The sequence below is a fragment of the Maniola jurtina genome, chromosome 13, assembly GCF_905333055.1.
Source record: "Maniola jurtina chromosome 13, ilManJurt1.1, whole genome shotgun sequence".
Lineage (NCBI taxonomy): Eukaryota > Metazoa > Arthropoda > Insecta > Lepidoptera > Nymphalidae > Maniola > Maniola jurtina.
Window position 1 is genome coordinate 6,014,907 of NC_060041.1, and position 19,265 is coordinate 6,034,171.

General features: G+C 36.0%; 3 protein-coding genes and 2 long non-coding RNA genes across 5 annotated transcripts in view; 3 read left to right on the forward strand and 2 right to left on the reverse strand.

Annotated features, from left to right (window-relative positions):
* LOC123871404 overlaps positions 1-19,265 on the reverse strand; it is a 383,067-nt gene that overhangs the window by 159,327 nt on the left and 204,475 nt on the right. The gene's annotated exons all lie outside the window — the stretch shown is intronic.
* Positions 498-3,418, forward strand: LOC123871384 (probable 18S rRNA (guanine-N(7))-methyltransferase). Its single transcript, XM_045915168.1, has 6 exons — positions 498-663; positions 742-779; positions 878-1,056; positions 1,409-1,602; positions 1,867-2,056; positions 3,153-3,418. The coding sequence occupies exons 1-6, from the start codon at positions 625-627 to the stop codon at positions 3,341-3,343; spliced, it is 831 nt and encodes a 276-aa protein (XP_045771124.1). The 5' UTR covers positions 498-624; the 3' UTR covers positions 3,344-3,418.
* On the reverse strand, positions 3,343-4,156 carry LOC123871389 (ATP synthase subunit C lysine N-methyltransferase). Its single transcript, XM_045915174.1, has one exon. The coding sequence runs from the start codon at positions 4,027-4,029 to the stop codon at positions 3,436-3,438; it is 594 nt and encodes a 197-aa protein (XP_045771130.1). The 5' UTR covers positions 4,030-4,156; the 3' UTR covers positions 3,343-3,435.
* LOC123871371 (ATP-dependent RNA helicase Ddx1) lies at positions 6,215-13,883 on the forward strand. The gene is made up of 13 exons (XM_045915151.1): positions 6,215-6,753; positions 6,934-7,051; positions 7,504-7,670; positions 8,147-8,281; positions 8,892-9,081; positions 9,390-9,577; positions 9,703-9,827; positions 10,379-10,516; positions 10,769-10,983; positions 11,569-11,684; positions 12,234-12,341; positions 12,984-13,118; positions 13,674-13,883. Exons 1-13 carry the CDS (start codon positions 6,304-6,306, stop codon positions 13,776-13,778), a joined length of 2,190 nt encoding a protein of 729 aa, XP_045771107.1. The 5' UTR covers positions 6,215-6,303; the 3' UTR covers positions 13,779-13,883.
* Positions 14,445-16,821, forward strand: LOC123871396. Its single transcript, XR_006797259.1, has 2 exons — positions 14,445-15,326; positions 15,362-16,821. It is a non-coding gene; the product is annotated as an uncharacterized LOC123871396 (long non-coding RNA).

Here is a 19,265-nt window from a genome sequence, read left to right on the forward strand (position 1 = left end):
CTGATTAGCCAATGTCAAGTTTGTGATATTTTCAAGTTATTGAATTTATACAAGTATGGACTCCGTCTGCGCCGGCGCCCGCCGACATACGCGCGGCGCCCCTTTAGAGCGCTTCCCAGTCAGTTCCACCACCAAAAAACACCAACTAACATAAAAACCAGCCACTCTTAACAAAAAAAAAAACACTCCAAACAAGCACAGCACGCGCGCCAGCAAACGCCATCACAGACGAAGTCCCAGAAGGTTTTTTCAACCGGCTTTTCCAGCTCTGGATTCTAGCCACAGATTTAATGGATAAGCAACTATCTCCTTCAAGCAGAGGTATGTCTGACTCTTCTCTGACGTGAGAAATGTCCTAAAATGAAATATTTATACAGAATAGGTACTCCTATTTTACGTTCAATTCGATCTCGTGATCTCGGACGATTCGATACCAAAGAGCATGTAATCATTACGTATCAATGTTCATACGTTTATACTTCTCTTTGTCACAGATTATTATTATAATCTTTGTTTTGTTTTGAAATTGAAGCATGTTTGTCGTTTTGGTTAGATTGCATTTGCATGAAAATAGGAAAAACGAAGCACTTACGTCCTACTTAAAGTTAAATATAAATATTTAAAATGTCTAAAAGACCAGAACATCAAGCTCCACCAGAACTTGTGAGTTTTATATGATTTTGCTTGCTTTCTTTACAGTAATCGATCCTTAAACTTCTTTCATGGCCTCTTTATTTTCAGTTTTATAACGAAGATGAAGCGAGAAAATATACACAAAAGTAAGGTGGCAATTTATTATGATTAATTGTTTTATTAATTGATTAGTTCTTTAAAAATTCCCTAGGCCCAAGTAAATATCAAAATGTTTCTTTTCTAGCTCACGAATTATAGATATTCAAGCACAAATGACTGAGCGATGTGTCGAGCTTTTAGTTCTACCAGAAGATACTCCGTGCCTTCTACTTGATGTCGGCTGTGGATCAGGCCTTTCCGGTTCTGTACTCGAGGAGTATGGACATATGTGGATTGGTTTAGACATTTCGCCTGCTATGCTAGGTAATTTATTTTTCTCTGTGCATCATATTCCTAATTGCTGAGGACTGTGACCCCTTCTTTTTGTTTGAAATTGCTAACACGATATAGAAAGGCTTTTTGGCTGACTTTAGGGTTGGGATCTGGCCTTTACCCATTATTGGAGGACTCCAAGTCCTCAGAGAGCATAATATTAAGTATCACTAACACCAGATAATAATCATTTGTAACCCTCACACACAAAGGTTTTACTCACTCTTTAGTTATAGGCATGTGAAGAGCTTGGGAGCCCACTACATAGTGATAAAATTTCCTTTAGAAAATGGGATCCACAAGTACTTACAATAAATTATTTAATTGATATTATTTTCAACAGATGTTGCTTTGGAAAGAGATACAGAGGGTGATTTAGTCCTAGCTGATATGGGTGAGGGAATGCCGTTCAAAGCTGGCAGTTTTGACGGAGCAGTCTCAGTGTCTGCCTTACAGTGGCTCTTTAATGCAGATAAAAAATCACACCAACCAGTCAAAAGATTGTACAAATTCTTCAGTTCTTTATATGCATCATTGGTAATTCATTTAATGTGTTTTATTTAATGTGTATGTGTTTTTCATGTTGTATGTGAGGTGGTAGTAAATTATTAAAGTAGGTACTTATAATAATATAAATATTTATAATAATAGTAGTTTAACATTGTCAAACAGTTATATTCAGTTTTGCTTTGTTTCAAATCTTGTGAAGATTTTATCAATTCTACTGTACTTTTTCTTATGGAAATTCACAAATGTTCATTTGCATGTTATACAAAAATAATCTTCCTTTTTGTGTTTTAGTCCAGGTCAGCAAGAGCAGTGTTCCAGTTTTATCCAGAGAATGAAAGTCAGTTAGATTTGCTGACGACACAAGCTATGAAGGCAGGTTTCTATGGGGGTGTTGTTATAGACTACCCAAACTCTGCCAAAGCCAAAAAGTTCTTTCTTGTACTTATGACTGGAGGAGCTGCACCGTTGCCGCAGGCTCTGGGTATGGCATTGCTAAGTAAACCTTTGAGCTTTTCCAGCAATATTGGTCTAAATTCCTCAGAATAAGTATAGAAGTGGTATAGGAGGGTTATTGACCAAGCAAAGCAAGGTCTATGTTTCTACTTGGCACTTGTCTGTCACAGCCTTATAACTTCTGAATTACTAAACGTGATTACTTCAAATTTAATCATAACATGTAAACTGATGGCCTTCAGTTGAATATTGCATAAAAAAAATATAAAAAGCTTTATTTCAGGGGGCTCCCATAAAAAATAGGGGAAAAACGAAGATTGGATTCGACGCTATATTTCAAAAACTGCTAAATATTACAAACTGAACCTTGTGTATAATTTTATTAATATCCTGCACTGGAACTACAAATACTAAAATTAGATAAATAGTATAAAGAAACCAAATCATTTCATTTTTAATGGATATCAGTATTTTCAACATAACTTCACAATAAATAACAGTGAAGCAAACCTTGCTTTGTTGCTCTCAGCATTTTAACAGGTGAACATCCGCGAGGTCTTAGTTTGTGGCAAACCACTAGTGTTATTAGTAGGCAGATGACAAGTAATATACTCTATCCAAGTTAGTATAGGGCTCTCTCTGTTATGTAATCCCATACAAGTGACAAAGACATAAAACTCGAGCTTTAGCCATTTTTAGTGGCCAAGCAATTACCAACATGTTTTAAAATATAATCAAATTTTTAATTTGAAAATGTTAAAAAAAACATTCAAATTCTATACAAAAACATAGTTTCGTTTGTAATTGGCTGGCAATTCAAAATGGTTAATGCCCACTGTGTTTTGTCTGTCATTTTTATGGAATTATCTAACAGAGAGCCCTATTTTAACTTCTCTCTGTTGATAGGGTATAGTAAAAACTTTTTTGCATAGTGTTACAGTTTATGTTACTGATGTTGAAGATTAATAGAAGTATTATTTCTATAAGTGAGTAAATATCTGAAAACCGATGACACATCCCAATATTACCAGCATATACCATTTCTATTACTGTATATTTAGAATCTGTGATCAGATAATTATATAAATGAGTAACCTATACACCTATACCCATACCTCTTTTAGGCACAGAAGAAAGTGATAATTCATTACAAGTCAAATATGCTAGAAGAGAAGCATCGAAGGGGGCCAGAGGTAAACCTTTGAAAAATACAAGAGCTTGGCTTCTTGAAAAAAAAGAAAGAAGAAGAAAACAGGGGAAAGAAACAAAACCAGATACAAAGTACACTGGAAGAAAAAGAAGTGGTCGATTTTGACATTTCTACTTATAATTATTATCTACATAAATTAATTTTAAACAATAAACTATACTGATATAAATTATATGAACAAAGTAACAAGTAGTTATCTATCTTTTTACAACATATTTCCAAACTGTGTCCACACCATGTCCTATAGTTTCAACTGGCCTCATGCTAGGCAAAGGAAATCTACAAGCAACCACCACTGTGTCATCTTTAACTTCCAGTAACAACTTCTTTTCAAAATCCTTCATCATTTGTTCTACGCCAAATATTACTATGTTATTGTATGGCATCAAATCAAATGTCCATAGATTTTCTCTGTAAAACTTCGTGTTCCAATATTGTTGGTTGACAAGTGCTGCTATTTTAGAGAAATAAACTAAAACCGGATTTAGTTCGACACCTTCAGCTTTAAAACCAAGTTTAGCAGCTGTGAATACAATTCGTCCATCGCCAGACCCGACATCCAGCAGCCTACCACTTCTATTCTTAAGGGCTCTAGTTACTCCTGCTAATTGATTAGTAGTAGCTGGTACATAGGGCAGGCAAACTTTTCTAAAGGCGGGTGAAACAAAGGGTATACAAACAATGCTCACTCCTATTGCTAAACCACCCGTAGTATATATCAAAGCCTTCCCAAGCATTGATAGTTTAGAACTATTCCGGATTTCTGTATCTGAATTGGACTGAAAATCCATTTTCTTACAATTTATACCATATTCACAGGATAATATAAGGTTTTATTTTCTTTAGATTTAATTTTAGGTTATCTATTTTTTGACCAAAGAGTATATAAACACTACGTTTTTTTGACATTATTTGACCTTTTGTGTTATGTTTTTTTTCAACTAACTTTACGGCTCTGGTTTCTAAATTACAAAAAAAGAATAAAATTACAAATTATCAACTAAACTTTTTGAGACTTGGATTTGTGTCGGTAGGTACCGTGGCCAAAATCGGAACCATAGATAATACACGAACTAATGCCGCCATCAGTGAAGTGTCACACTGTATTTTTGTATGTGGTGTTGCTAAGTAAAAAATCTAAATTTCACTTGTTTTAAAATATTTGACTATTCCAATTTAGCGCTATCTCAATACGACATCACCAGAGACGTGCTACCTAAACATGATTGTGCACTTCAGCTTTAATTCCCTGCAAAAATAAATTCTATTGCATTAGCATAAAGTCCAATTTCTAATACAATTATGCTAAGCGGAAAAACGAGCCGAGCGAGAGGTCTATAAATTGGAGTGTGTCACTGTCTAATGGATTGCAAGCATAAAAAAATATTTTCTATGGTACGAATTATGATGTAGCTCACAAAGTTCTTATTCATTGTTTATTTGATTTCAAACAACATGATTACTTTCTTTTGTTTTCGCAGTAATTTTCATACTGTTATCTTTATTTTAAAATGTCATTAAAATATCATTTAGTTTAAAAAGTATTATAAATATTTTTTTTAAATTAATAGGATGACAACACTGGGTGTCAAGCAAAACAATATGGCGAACATTCTGTACTATACTATTCAGAAGTAGTAAGGTAACCATAATTTGATTGTTTAATGGAAGTGTTTTTTTCTGTTTATCGATAGATTTCTCAAAAATGAAGACTTAAGGCAAAAATGGATCGCTGTCGTTCCAGGAAATATCACCAAATATTCGGCAGTTTGCGGAATGCATTTTGAAGCGGAAGATTTTGCTACGGCTTCGTGTGCACTGAATTTTTTTTAAAAAGAAACGCTGTACCATCAATTTTCCCAAAAGTATGCCTTGCTTACGAACTTCCTAAAACTGTTTAGGACCTAAACACATGCACCAGATTATACAAAATAATTTTACTTACCTATATTATAGGTACCCATACTTAACATGACTGGTACTTTTTCGCAGAACAAAAAAAAATTGAATTTCTCTACTTTTATAACTACAGCGCAGCAGACTATGGCCTAAACCTTTATCATTCTGAGAAGAGACCCGTGCTCAGTAGTGAGCGGCGATGGGTTATCATGATGATTCATCCTCTCCTATTCTCATATAATCCGTCAAATGTCTTACATTATCAAATCGTGTTGTCACCCTAATAGAAAGGGACACAATCCAATTTAGCGCTATCTCAATAGGCTCGTTTTTGGTGTCTCAGTGCACAATCTTGTTTAGGTAGCATGTCTCTGGACATCACACACAACAACACACACGAGCGATATCTTGTTTAGGTAGCATGTCTCTGGCAAATACGCTCCCTGTCATTCACGTGATGCTGCGTACAGACCGGCCAAACGAACGCCAACGAACGGGTTTTGTTGACCTTCGTTGCTGCAATCTGGACGGCTTAGCGAATGCCAACGATCGCTCGTTGGCGTGTGCCGGCGATCCGAAGCGTGGCGGTAACATCAAAGAAATCGAGCTATTTGATCGAACTCTGTTTGGACGGTCGCCGAAGGCCAACGAACGAACGCTCAGTTGAAGCAAGAGTGCGTAGCGTGTAGACGTCCAATTTGATAATTACTTGGATATTTCTTATCGTTTATTTTTTCTTGTTCTTGCTAACTCGTTTTGGTATATAAAACTAGCAATTATAATGATGTTGTCGTCGTCCATGATTAAATTGCGAATGAAAGAGAAAAGAACCGGAATCAAGTGCCAACGAACGTTCGTTCGAGCACTAAATGTATTTGGACGTATTAACGAACTCCAACGAGCGTGCGGAAGCCAACGCTAGCGAACGATAAATATCCATCGCTGGCGTTCGTTGGGCCGGTCTGTACGCAGCTTGACAAAAGATCCTTGTCGGACTGTATTATTTTTTTCTTGTCAGTGATGTTGTTATTATTCTGTGCTACCGATTACTTGTTTTAAACGTAGTGATTACATACTCTTTGTTTTATAACGTAGTGATTACATACTCTTTGACTTGTTTTAGCAAAGTTGAGTTTTAATTTTAGGATAACCTTTTTCAACAAAATATGACTGCGTTTGAAGAGTTCGGGGTCCTCCCCGAATTGGCGAAGGCGATAGATGAAATGGATTGGACTCTTCCAACAGACGTGCAAGCTGAAGCTATTCCACTTATTCTCGGTGGAGGAGACGTGCTTATGGCAGCGGAGACCGGTAGTGGTAAAACTGGCGCTTTCTGTTTACCAATATTGCAGATTGTATGGGAAACACTAAAAGATATACAAGAGGGAAAAACTAGTAAAGTTATACAGCAAACATCCACGGAATGGACAATGTCTTTCTTTGATCGAACTGACGCTATGGCGGTGACTCCGGATGGCCTCAGGTGCCAATCCCGGGACGCTACTGGATGGCACGGCTGTAGAGCAACCAAGGGAGTACATACAAAGGGTGCTTACTACTACGAAGCCATGGTTACTGATGAAGGATTATGCCGAGTCGGATGGTCTACTCAGGCTGTAAGGATATAAATATTTACATTCATATTAATATTAATGCGAATTTAACTATGTGTTCACTCAAATCTGAGCAAAGCCAAAATATACACTAAGGCTGAGATCTATAGAGCATACCTTATGCTCTATAGATCTCAGCCTTAGTGTATATTTTGGCTCTGAATTGTTTTCTCTTGTCCACAGGCAAGACTGGATCTTGGCACAGACAGACTAGGGTTTGGGTTTGGCGGCACCGGCAAGAAATCAAATGCCAAGCAGTTTGATGATTATGGCAGTGCTTATGGAAAAAATGATGTTATTGGTTTGTAGATGTTTAATAAATTGTGTCAAAAATAACATACATACATTAAATATTATCTTTTTTCACTTCATCTATGAAAATTTTGTCAATCTACATTCAATTATTACTACACTTATTACCAAGTAGCAACCGCTTACAGCTTTACTCCCTTGGGAATTTTGAAAATTCTGGTCTTATTCCTTGTCTTTATAAAGGAAACTTTTGTTAAAATTGCAAGCTTTCTAGAAATAGAAAGATTTTTTTTTTCAAATATACAAGTGTCACAAATTACTAAGTTGTATGAAATGTTGGTAAACTATAGTAAGTTATTTTGTTCCAAAAAATATTGTTTTGTTTAAGTAATAAAATAATAATAATGTTGTTAACAAAATAAGAAATTCTTAGATGTCATTATAGGTAAATATATTAAGCAAAGGTTTTTGCTTTTAACTAACAATGTAGTCTAATTTCAGGTTGTCTATTAAATTTAAACAATGGAGAAATTCGATTCACAAAGAATGGTGAAGATTTGGGTGTAGCATTCAAGTTGGACCAGTCTCGCCGAGCTGACTGCTATTTTCCAGCTGTGGTTTTAAAAAATGCTGAGATGAGCTTCAACTTTGGGACTACACCTTTTAAGGTACAAATAGTTTTTATGTAATTTTTTTAATATTAAGTGACCAAACAAGCATGAACATATTATACACACAATATAAAAAGACTGCTCCTGACTGACTGACTTAATCTGTTGACGCTCAGCCTGAACCACTGGGGAGAAATTTAGATAGAAGACCCCTTTTGGGATGTAGGTACTCACTAAGAAAGGATTTTTGAAATTCCACCCTCAAGAGAGTTAAAAAGAAAGGGTTGTGTGAAGTTCCATCATTTATCAAATTATGTTCAGAAAAATTGATAGGTTTAGAATTAAGAAATACATGTTTCATGATTTTTGGAAATTCCTTCCCCTCACCAATTTTCAAAATTTCACTCAAGTAAAGTTGAAAATGAGCAAAAATTACTTACGATTATTTTCTATTATCGTTTTTAGGTAAAAATTTGTTTTTTTTAGATTAAAATTATGATTATAAAACTTAAGTAGGTAATAATCTATTTTAGTACCCACCTACGGGAGACTACATTGCAGTATGCCAGGCACCAAAGGAATATGTAAAACAAAATGTAGTGGCTGCCGTAGCTGCCTCTGGAGCTCTGAAGCCAGTCAATAATGCCCCACAGGCTATTATTATTGAGGTGACTATATGTAAATGATACTTAAATACATATCAAAAATTGCAGAACCGATAAAATTCAGGCCTAAAAACAAGCTAAAAACAAGTATTATAAAAATTTTCAAAAGAAAAATAAAGCCGACTTCAAAACCAAAAACACTAAAAAGTAAAAAATAATTTTTGTTTAGCTACACGTGTAATGTACCTAGGTATGAAGTCGAGCGAGCATATTAAAACAAAATTAGAAATCCAAGAGTGAAGCTCGCCGCGAATTTTTTAAAAATTTGTTTAAAACTAGATGATATCCGCGACTTCGCGTAATTTCAGTTTTCTAACTAGTGAGGACTCTTTGATTTTGCAGGATAAAAAGAAGCCTATATCCGCTTTGGGATGCATGCTATCTCTCTTCCAAAAAGATGATATCAGTGACTTCTTTGGTGTAATTTATGTTTTTTTTTAATCCACTGAAAATAGATTTTCTGAGATTAAAAGTAGCCTATGTCCTTCCCTGGGATGCAAGCTATCTCTGTATCAGTATTCGTCAAACGCTCAGACGCTCTTTCACAAGTTTAGTTGTACGAAGTTTGAAAGTTCGATCAGCATTAAATGTGACAAGTAACATTAACTTTTAGCCCTCCAGAGAGCTAGCAGAACAAACTTGCACGCAAATAGCGATGTTCAAGAAACACCTGGACAACCCAAAGGTGCGGGAGCTGCTTGTGGTTGGTGGTATCAATGTGAAGGACCAGATCAACCAGCTGAACTCTGGCGTTGATATCGTTGTTGGTACACCTGGTAGATTAGAAGATCTTATTCAGGGAGGTTAGTATTCTTTTATAGCATTGTCTCATTCCCACGGGATTTTTAAAAACCTAAATCCACGCGAATGAAGTCGCGAGCATCTACTATAAACCCACTATATTATAAGTATAAAAATGCAGAGAAGTGAAAATGTATGGTAAAAATTCAGTCAGTTATGTTATAAAAATGAGTTATAAACTCTTTTTGCTTCATTCAAGTTTGTCGCAGTTCTTGCTACACATTTTTTTCACAACCTGGTGGAAGTTGGTGAATTCCAGAAATTATAGTTTCTGTGATTTGTCTCATATAAATTCATCTGTATTTCTCAGGTTATTTAGCTCTCACGCATTGCCGATTCTTTGTGTTGGACGAGGCGGATGGGCTACTAAAGGCTGGCTGCGGGGAACTGATTGAGAGACTGCACAGACAAATACCGAAGATCACCGCGGACGGGCGACGATTGCAAATGGTCGTGTGTTCTGCGACATTGCACGCGTTTGAAGTTAAAAAAATGGCGGTATGAAAATTTCCTACATTTTTCTGTGAATTCCCTGATATTTTAACCTGTACTTCATCTTAATATTAGGCATAAAATAAAGATTTTCCAACAGTAACATTCATATAAGAATAATATGATAATAGGAGAAGCTGATGCACTTCCCAACGTGGGTGGACTTGAAAGGCGAGGACGCGGTACCGGAGACCGTGCACCACGTCGTCGTCAACGTCGACCCACAGAAGGACCGCTGCTGGGAGAACCTGAGAAAGTAAGAGTTCCATGTCAGCTGATGCACCCATGCGGGTGTACCTGAAGGGTGAGGACTAAAGGGTGGCTCACCAGTTAATTTTTAGGGTTCCGTACCTCAAAAAGAAAACGGAACCCTTATAGGATCACTTTGTCGTCTGTCTGTCTGTCTATCCATCTGTCCGTTGTGTCTGTCAAGAAAACCTATAGGGTACTTCAATCATGAAATTTAGCAGGTAGGTAGGTCTTTTAGCACAAGTAAAGGAATAAATCCTAACACCGTCAATTTATGATCATATCATTACAAAAATTAAAATTGTTTCAATTTTCAAAGTAAGGTAACTATACCAAGTGAGGTATCATATGAAAGGGCTTTCTTTACCTGTATATTCTAAAACAGATTTTTATTTATTTTATGCATTTTATGCAGTTTTTGAGTTATCGTGCAAAATGTCGGAAAAATTACCCGAGTACGGAACCCTCGGTGCGCGAGTCTGACTCGCACTTGGCCGGTTTTTATATATGTTGAATAATTTGATATTATAATGTCAAACTCGCTCTGGTTCCCTGTAGACAAATCACAACGGACGGTGTCCACGCAAAGGACAACATTCGCAGTGGCAACACTACGCCAGAAACATTGTCCGAAGCCGTGAAGATACTCAAGGGAGAATACTGTGTACGCGCCATAAGGGAACATAAAATGGATAGGTATGTACTAAATTCTGAAATTATATTATTATCGGTTCAGTTCCTATTTACGGAACGTTCGTTGACCTCTAGCGTCAGTCAGATGTTTTATTTGCAATATATTGCGAACTTTTAAAAAATACAGGTTTTTTTTAATGCAGTTTTTATGGTATCTTATCAGTAATCATCATTTCTATCACCTGTCTTCGTTTTTACTAGCGTTCTGGTTACCCCTGTATTTTGATTTAGGCCTAAAACTAAACTTGTTTCCAGGGCGATAATTTTCTGTCGTACAAAGTTGGACTGTGACAATATGGAGCGCTACCTCAAGTCGTTCGGAAGCGAGTTCTCGTGCGTGTGCCTGCACGGGGACCGCAAGCCGCAAGAACGCAAAGCCAACTTGGAGAAGTTCAAGCAGAAGCAGGTGAAGTTCCTCATCTGCACCGACGTGGCCGCCAGGGGCATTGATATATCCGGATTGCCTTTTAGTGAGTTCTACTGGTTTTTCATTTTTAGGGTTCAGTACCTCAAAAAGAAAAACGGAACCCCTATAGAATCACTTTGTTGTCTGTCTGTCGGCCCCTCTGTTAGTCTGTCATGTCTGTCAAGAAAACCTTTAGGGTACTCCCCGTTAACCTAGAATCATGACATTATCAACGTTGAAATAATATTGAAGATCAATTTTATTTACCCACGATTAGCGTGAAAAGGGAAATCCGACTAGTAAAAATTGTGTCAGTTGATTTTCGACGTTATTTCAAGGCAATCAAAGTCGATAATGATTTAGCAGTAAAACCACTATCGATGCTACTACTGCCTGCGCCTGGACAGATTTGCGCCGGCCCTCAAGGTCAGGTTTTCTAAGAAAGTGGAACTTCCGCATAGTGGCCGCAATAAAGTGATGAAACCTTATCTCAAACCGCCATGTTGCAAATTTAGATCGGACTACTTGATTTGTGCGCACTATACCTACGTGTACAAATAAGATGTATTTTTAACTGTGTGCTGATGTTATAGGGAGTATACATATTAATTCCTTCAAAGTAAATTCCTAACTAATCCCAATATTTCAGTGATCAACGTAACCTTGCCAGATGAGAAGTCCAATTATGTCCACCGCATCGGACGCGTCGGTCGCGCTGAACGTATGGGTCTAGCCATCAGTCTTGTTTCTACTGTGCCAGAAAAGGTATATATGATGCGTTTTGAGATCTCACTTCCCATTTTAGGTACCTATGTGTTATTAAGGTAGTCTCATTGTAATATTTTCGGCAAAATTTGTCTGTGTTGTTGCCAAATGAAAGGGCAGACGTCTGCACTAACGCGTAGTCCTATCCCCAATGCACATTTGCACAAAGTATTTAGATTAACGACTTGGTTTCGGAGTTAAAAGTAATGTGCCAAAATTTCTCCGGTTCTCCTTGTCTGCAATGTGTCTAACTCTACTATACCCAGTACAAATAAGGACAGACACAAGTGTGGATAATATCCGTAAATCTTTTTATACATATGAACGACAGTATGTAAAATAGAGCTTCGATCGGTCGAGGAGCAAGCGAACTGAATCCCGAAAGGTCGGCGGTTCAAACCCCACCCGTTGCACTATTGTCGTACCTACTAGCACAAGCTTTACGCTTAATTGGAGGGAAAAGGGGAGTATTAGTCATAATTAGCATGGCTAATATTCTTTTTTTTTAATGTATGGTTATCAACTCGAGGTTGTGTTATTTTGTCGCAGGTGTGGTACCACGGCGAGTGGTGCTCGTCGCGCGGCCGCAACTGCTGGAACACCAACCTCATCGATGACAGGCCGAAGGGGTGCTGCATGTGGTACAATGAACCGCAGGTAAAAAATATCTGACTAATACTCCAAATGGAAAACACACACATGTATGTTTCTGTGTACACACACACTCAAACACAAGCATATTTCTTGGATGAATGCATGTTCAAAAAAATTCTCTCTCTGCCTCTTCATAATCACAGCATTGAATGTCATTTAAACCTGTGATTAGAGATGAACTCGTATTTTTAGTTGACATTAAAGGCCGATTTACAACAATTGCCACGTGACGCGCGTAAACCCCTAACACACCGGGTTACGCATACGCGATCTGCCAACACTGTGCTTTCCGGTGGAAAGTCGCTATGCTAGCACCTTGGGGCCCCAAAGTCTATGTTTTTCGAACTGTGTACCCTGCCCATTTTTGTTAAGGATATGAGAATAATTGGACCCATTTAAGCAAAAATGTACCAAGCCACATTGCATTATTTCGAAAAAATCATATTATTTAAAATTTGTCTTGTGATTGCTTGTGGTTCAATTAAGTGTAATTTTTGTAAACGCATTCTGTGCTCTTTGTTTTAAAGCTTTGATATATTAAGTTGCTTCAGTATTAATAAATGATTTATGATTTTCTAAAAGTTGTAGGCTGGAACATTTTGGCATAACTTAGTCCAATTCCAAGAAAATAAATCTTTATTACAGTACCTCGCGGACATAGAAGACCACTTGAACATTACGATCCAGCAAGTCGAAAACGACATGAAGGTGCCTTGCGACGAGTTCGACGGCAAGGTCGTGTACGGCCAGAAGAGAAAACAAGCAGGCTCTGGGTACCAGGTAACTAATTCATTACTTTATTTTATAGATCAACCGAAAAGGGTAGAATTTTTTTTTCTGAGATTTTTGGTTCTATCATTCGTATGGGATTACGTAACAGAGAGAGAGAGCGCTATAGCCTATAACTAACTTCTTTCCGTGAATAGAGTACAGTAGAGACTCGATTAACCGTACTAATTGTTGTTGTAAGGCATTCCGATAATCGAAAACCCAGATAATTGAATGTATGAAGAAAAGCGATTTTTCTAGACACATATTATTAACACAAAGTTTTATTCAAAAGAATAAAAACCTAACATTGTGAACCAATACATATCGAACTCAACAAAAATCAATGTTTATTAAAAGGATAAAGATACATTTTCGTATGTACATTATCTACTTACATACATATTTTCTTTAATTATTATTATTAAAATATTACAATCTTAATCAATTTCGCGGTTGACAATCCGTATAATCGCGAATCTGTGTATAACAGGTCCGGATAATCGAGTCTACTGTATAGTGGAGGTCAGTGTTTTGTTTTGTATAGCATAATAAACGTTGTTTCAGGATCACGTGACACAAATGGCACCCGTGGTCCGATCACTGCAGGAGCTAGAGTCGCAGGCGCAGATTTATTATTTGAAGAACCACCACAATGTCGCCGTTGCATAATGTGTTGTCTCGATTGATTTTATTATAATACCTATGCATTTACCGCCAAATCAACAATTAGTTGCACTTATATTTATTTTTAGGCAAATATGTATGATAGGATTTTTAAACTCAAGGAGGTATTGCAATTTACTTAATAATGGTGGAGCTCATTTATAATGAATTAATAAGACCCTAAAATGGTATTGTCCTGAATAATCAACTCATACTATGGTGTATTTAAAATGATACAATAAATTAATACTTGCATTTCAAAAAGTTGTTTTTCAATTCCTAATTCATTCCTTATTATTAATATATGCTCTGTTGCAGTTAGTTATTTTTTAACCCCCGACCCAAAAAGAGGGGTGTTATAAGTTTGACGTGTGTATCTGTGCATCTGTCTGTGGCATCGTAGCGCCTAAACGAATGAACCGATTTTAGTTTACTTTTTTTGTTTGAAGGTGGCTTGATCGAGTGTTCTTAGCTATAATCCAAAAAAATTAGTTCAGCCGTTTAAAAGTTATCAGCTCTTTTCTAGTTTTCTTGTAGAAAAGAAGGTTAGATAACCCTTAGGTTCATAATATTCAAGTGTCAATTGAAAGTTATCAGGTCTTTTCGGTCTTTTCTAGTTACTGTAACCTTCACTTGTTTGGGGTGTTGAAAATTTTTAATTTACACTTGTTTGGAAGTTAGATAAGTTTCATTTCCAATATTTTAATGACAGTATAAAAGAAAAAATAAATCGTTTGGTCTATAAGCATAAAAATGCATTTAACTTTATTTTCACTTTGTAGAAATATTTATGTCTAGTCAAAACAAGCACGTTAATACAGATTATATTTTATTAAACAAACCAAACAAAATGCAAAATGATTGTTTTCAAAAATATCATATTATTCTATTTAAATTAACATTTAAAATAAAGTTATTATATTTAGTACATCATAATCGCAGTTTAATAAAGACATTACATTTTGTCCACAAATAAGTTACTTATAAAAGAGCTTTTAAGAGTAATCAATAGAACTGCAAAAGTGAAGGTTAGACAGTCACAAGGCGTTAGGTTAATTATTTTGAATCGGGAATAGGAACTACAAAAAGCAATACTATTTTAGTAATAATGTTGCTGGATCTTTATCTAATTATTATATTTTTGTTTATTGAAGTTTTTTATTAATCAAAATATATGCTTTTGCAAGATCGATTTTAAGTAAGTATATTTTGATTTAAATGTCACTAGGACAAAGTCGGGTAACGTAGGCACTAGGCAGGTCTCCACCTTTATTACCATTCGTTATCATTATTATTTTTTTAATTTCTCTTCATGACAACTACTCTATATTATGAGTACATCAGAAATATTAATTTATTTTTAATCCAGCAACAGAATTTGGTCAAGATACATACACAAACATCTCATTCGTATGGACACTCCTTACAATAAAGGTTACTTATAGTTATAGCGTCCGATCGAAGGTCGATTTGTGTCGGAAGCCGAAGGTTAAAATAACCCAAGAAGACTTCAATATTAGCCAAAATTTCGGCCTATTTTGGCCGAAACGGAAGGTGTTTTTTAAGGCCGACGGTGACCGAAGCCAAAGGTTCGGCCGGACACTTTATTACTACATACTTACTTAACATAAAAATCTAAAGGTCTATCAGTCGTTAAGTTTTTGGCCTTATATTACTCAATTTTTTAACAAGAATGGTGGGAGAAATATTTTTGTGTTTATTTAAACCTTGTTTTTTTTTGGATGGTAAGTAATAATATTTTGACAAAATTATATAATTATAACTTACCAATCTAAAAGGCTGTTATTCTAAATAGTAAACAGTTTTAACGACTGGCAAACCACAACTGTATTATCAATACTTCATACAGACGATAATAGTTGGTGATCACTCTAGCAATAATATATATTATTTTGTCCTTAATGTTACTTCATTTATTAAATTTTTCTAATATCTATATTAAACTACTTACTTCCTAATGCATTCCCAGTCTACAAGTTCACGAAAACTAAACGAAGTATCTCAAGTAACAATTCTTATTACTATGTTCAAATAATGTAAAATAGCTGACACAAATTTTGATAGCAAAAGTAGTATGAAATATTTTTCTTCAAATATGTATAATAAGAAAATCTAATGGCGGTTTCACAGTCTGGGAATACATTTTACATGTAGAGTTGCAGCCTCTATCACACATTCGCTTATCTAAAATCACTATTACATGTTTACAAATGGACTCAAATTTTAAATAATGAAAAATGCGAGATATGGGGCTCTGTAGGGCTCCACTTTAAATACGTTTGACAACGCACAACAGAGTCCGCTCCCTTGGTTCACTTACCAAGAGGAGTGCTTAGATTTCATATATTTTTCAAATACATATCGAAAGCTGCGAGATCGATGGGATTTTAACCCACATCTCTCTGGGAATATTTTATTGCTATTGAATAATAAAATGAATTAATCAAAATCTCTTGGACTGAGATCTATAGAGCGCACTATGACTTTGCTCCGGCTTAAGACACTGTTAAAACGAAACAGCGTTATACTGCTGGCATAAACCTGTCTCGTTTTAACTGAAACTTAAGTCTAAGCAAAGGCAAAGTGCGGTCTATAGATTTCAACCTTAGTAAGGCATACAGACGAGCGGCACTGCCGTCGACGCCTGTCAACGGTAGACGCCAGCGTGTTGATGTCAACCGTCGACACGCTGACGGCTGTCGTCACGTGTCGTCGGCGTCGCAATGTCGGCAACAGCTAACAGAATGCTGCTCGATGTAAGAACACTTGTAAGAATTCTTTAAAAATATTCTTACATCGTTACTAGCTCGTCGCCGAACAGTGTTTCAATGCGGATTTATAATAGATATATAAAGTAATTTTGGACGTTACTATTTTCAAATATTATATTTGAAGTTCAATTTTTCTTAATAACTAAAGACTGTCGGAGTATAAGGCGCTTTCCATTTAGAACAACGTTTGTTTCCTAAAAGGAGTACTGAAAACTTATTGGGTAACGCCTTCGGAAGCGATAATTTATTGCTTTTTATTTTGTAAACAAAAAAGTAGGATGATAAATTATGTTACAAGTTGGTAAATTGTGAGTTATGACGATCTCCTAAAACTTCGTAATACATAAATTATTATATTTCCATCATGACATGATCAACCCATCGCAGGCTCACTACAGAGCACGGGTCTCCTGTCAGAGTGAGGAAAGTGTTGGCCATAATCTACCACGCTGGGCAAATGCGGATTGCCATACCTCACACACCTTTGAGAACATTATGGAGAACTCTCAGGCATACAGGTTTCCTTGCGATGTTTTCCTTCACCGTTAAAGCAAAGTGATATTTAATTACTTAAACATAAACACAATACTCTAAAAACAAACTTCTCAATTTATTTATTATGATATTAATTATGATGTAATTTTATTATTTTATCTATAATACGTTAATGCATTCCACATTATGTCTAACAAGTGTAAATTAAAATTTTATAACACCCCAGACAAGTGAAGGTTACAGTAACTAAAAAAGTGCTGATAACTTTCAACGGCTGAACCAGTTTTCTTGGATTATAGCTAAGAACACTCTCGATCAAGCCACCTTTCAAACAAAAAAACTAAATTAAAATCGGTTCATTAGTTTACGATGCCACAGACAGTTACACAGATACACACGTCAAACTTATAACACCCCTCTTTTTGGGTCGGGGGTTAAAAAATAAAATGTCCTAATAATAAATTTTTCAATGATTTGATGATTGACAACTCAGTTTCTCACAAAACATAACTAAATTAATTGAGTCTATTTTATCTGCCCCTATAAATTTTAATTCTATTCTCTTCTAATAAGACGTCATTAATTTAATTTTCAGTCGTTATTCGAATTTACTCTAGAGGTCGTTGCTGCTTACCTACGAACAAGTGTAAATTAAAAATTTATAACACCCCCGACAAGTGAAGGTTACAGTAACTAGAAAAGAGCTGATAACTTTCAAACGGCTGAACCGATTTTCTTGGATGATAGCTAAGAACACTCGATCAAGCCACCTTTCAAACAAAAAAGAAACTAAATTAAAATCGGTTCATTCGTTTAGGCGCTACGATGCCACAGACAGATACACACGTCAAACTTATAACACCCCTCTTTTTGGGTCGGGGGTTAATAAAATAGCGCGAGCGATATATAATTCTTCTGGATAATAATTTAGCTTCTAGTAGACACCTACTGGTTGTGAAAATATTAGAACTTATTTCCAGGCTAAGAATTTACAGCCGATATTAGATATCACACCTTAATATGTAAGTACCTATGTGTTTACTTATATACTTTTATCATTATGTTGCCACTGCCCTATTTTATGCATCAAATTATTAAAATAAATAATAATAAAATATTTGTTGAATAAAACTTCATTTATTTCGATTTTATTTGAATCTTGTAAGTATTTATGATTTTTAGACTTTGTATTTTTAATGCTATGAGCAACATTGTAACACAACCACGCGTCTTTCACAAAATTAAACATAGTTACCATACTAAAAACTAGTGATAAATAAGTAGATAAACTATTCGAGTTTTGACCTCTATTTGAGTCGTAGCTGCAGACACATGACTGTGTTGCGGTGTGTCGCAAAGTTGCAACTCGCAAGTCGCAACGTAATTATCTTTAAAGAGATCTTTAAGGTGCATTAAACGGGTCTAACCGCAAAATTCATTAACTTGGTTTTTCGCAATTTGTAAACTAATACGACAAAGTAGGCTTATGGCATTCTAATAGCGCCAATGGCAGTATCATCTCCACAGGTTTATATAAAAATCTTTACTTGAAAGTGTTCAGTTTTAGTTAAAATAATGAGTTTGACGTGAGTTACTCACAAATTAGTCGAAACTCTATTTTTTTTAATTGGACACTTTCAAGTAAAGATTTTTATATAAACCTGTGGAGATGATACTGCCATTGGCGCTATTGGAATGCCATAAGCCTCCTTTGCCGTTTACGAATTGAGAAAAACCAAATTAAATTTGAATTTCGCGGGCAGACTCGTGTCACGCACCTTAACCTCCGGACTAAGCTTCCCACCAGACTAGAACCAGAGACAATTTAGAAACTAAATTTCCAAATTGCCACTGTCGAGAATCGATTCCGGGCTCTCTCATATATATAAAACCACACCGCTCACCACTGCCGGGGAGGTCGTCAAAAGTAAGTTCATGATAATGTTTGCGTGACTTGGCACACTGCTCAAACTTTAGTTGCTGTACGTCACTGATCGAAACAGATTTGTTTCATGCACTATTCCATGGTAACCAGTACGCATTCCCGCAGCGCGGGAGTCTTCGAATCGAATAAAAGAGCGTTGTAGTTTTACTTTTATGCATCCATAGCAATATTATAAATGCGAAAGTGAGTCTGTCTGTCTGCTACCTTTTCTCGGCCCAAAAGTTTAAGAGGGTTATATAGGGTTACCCCGGGGACGGACAT

Excerpts from the sequence above, each read along its gene's own strand:
- LOC123871384 (XM_045915168.1), top strand. The coding sequence starts at position 625 with ATGTCTAAAAGACCAGAACATCAAGCTCCACCAGAACTT. Across the intron at positions 1,603-1,866 it reads GTTCTTTATATGCATCATTG|TCCAGGTCAGCAAGAGCAGT; the intron begins GTAATTCATTTA and ends TTTGTGTTTTAG. Across the intron at positions 2,057-3,152 it reads ACCGTTGCCGCAGGCTCTGG|GCACAGAAGAAAGTGATAAT; the intron begins GTATGGCATTGC and ends TACCTCTTTTAG.
- LOC123871389 (XM_045915174.1), bottom strand. The coding sequence starts at position 4,029 with ATGGATTTTCAGTCCAATTCAGATACAGAAATCCGGAATAGTTCTAAA.
- LOC123871371 (XM_045915151.1), top strand. The coding sequence starts at position 6,304 with ATGACTGCGTTTGAAGAGTTCGGGGTCCTCCCCGAATTGGCGAAGGCG. Across the intron at positions 9,578-9,702 it reads TTGAAGTTAAAAAAATGGCG|GAGAAGCTGATGCACTTCCC; the intron begins GTATGAAAATTT and ends ATATGATAATAG. Across the intron at positions 11,685-12,233 it reads TTTCTACTGTGCCAGAAAAG|GTGTGGTACCACGGCGAGTG; the intron begins GTATATATGATG and ends ATTTTGTCGCAG.